This window comes from Cyprinodon variegatus, unplaced genomic scaffold (genome assembly GCF_000732505.1).
Source record: "Cyprinodon variegatus isolate N-32 unplaced genomic scaffold, C_variegatus-1.0 Scaffold6590, whole genome shotgun sequence".
Taxonomy (NCBI): Eukaryota; Metazoa; Chordata; class Actinopteri; order Cyprinodontiformes; family Cyprinodontidae; genus Cyprinodon; species Cyprinodon variegatus.
In genome coordinates this window covers 662-1,380 of record NW_015157043.1, presented here as the reverse complement: position 1 = coordinate 1,380, position 719 = coordinate 662, and the positions used below count along the sequence as shown (strand labels likewise).

General features: G+C 46.2%; 1 protein-coding gene across 1 annotated transcript; it reads right to left on the bottom strand.

Moving 5' to 3' along the window:
• Positions 1 to 28: 28 nt before the first annotated feature.
• LOC107081544 (probable E3 ubiquitin-protein ligase HERC1) lies at positions 29 to 429 on the bottom strand (the record flags this gene model as incomplete). Its single annotated transcript, XM_015369707.1, has 2 exons — positions 270 to 429; positions 29 to 156 (listed from the first exon to the last, which is right to left on the bottom strand). Coding segments are annotated over exons 1-2 (288 nt in total), but the record flags the coding sequence as incomplete, so codon positions are not given.
• Between the last annotated feature and the right edge of the window lie 290 nt (positions 430 to 719).

Here is a 719-nt window from a genome sequence, read left to right as displayed (position 1 = left end):
AGTGGGAGGAGCTTCCTAGATGTCCTACCTGTCCGGTGGAGGTGAGCGCCAGAGACGACTGACTTCCTGCACAAACTTTCCTGATGAACATCCCCTGCAGGGCCTCCACCACTTTGGGCTTGTAGACTCTGTTGGTATCTCCATGTCCCAGTTTTCCTGCAGGAGGACACAGCAGTGATGCATAACACCACAGACTACATCGGATCACAGAACCCTCAGAAGACTGGGTCATTTCCAGGGAGGTCTCCATTGATCAGGAATCAACCCACCATTGTCGCCTCCTCCAAAGGACCAAACGGTGCGTCCATCTTTAGACAGGGCGATGGTGTGGGAGCTTCCACAGGACACCTCTCCAACGTTGCTGATGTCTTTGACCAGAGTGGGGATGTTGCGGCTGTTGCTGTCCCCGTGGCCTGCGTGAGAAAACATCAGAGATGTTCTTCTCTCCCAATTAAACAAAATCTGTTATTAAACCAGGAAACTTTCAGGTTTTTGTTTAGACCTTGAAACACATCTGATGTTTAGTTCAGCAGCAGATCAGAAATGTTTTTAATGGAAACTGGCCTGAAAGGTAACATTAATGATGCCAGCTAAGCTCAGAAAGCTACGGAAGAGGATTAGGGCCACTGGAAAAAAAAAAAAAAAAGTTTTCTGATTTAAACATTTTATTTCAGTTTAGTATGGGAAGTATCGCAGAATTCTGACATTTTTCGCAAAAT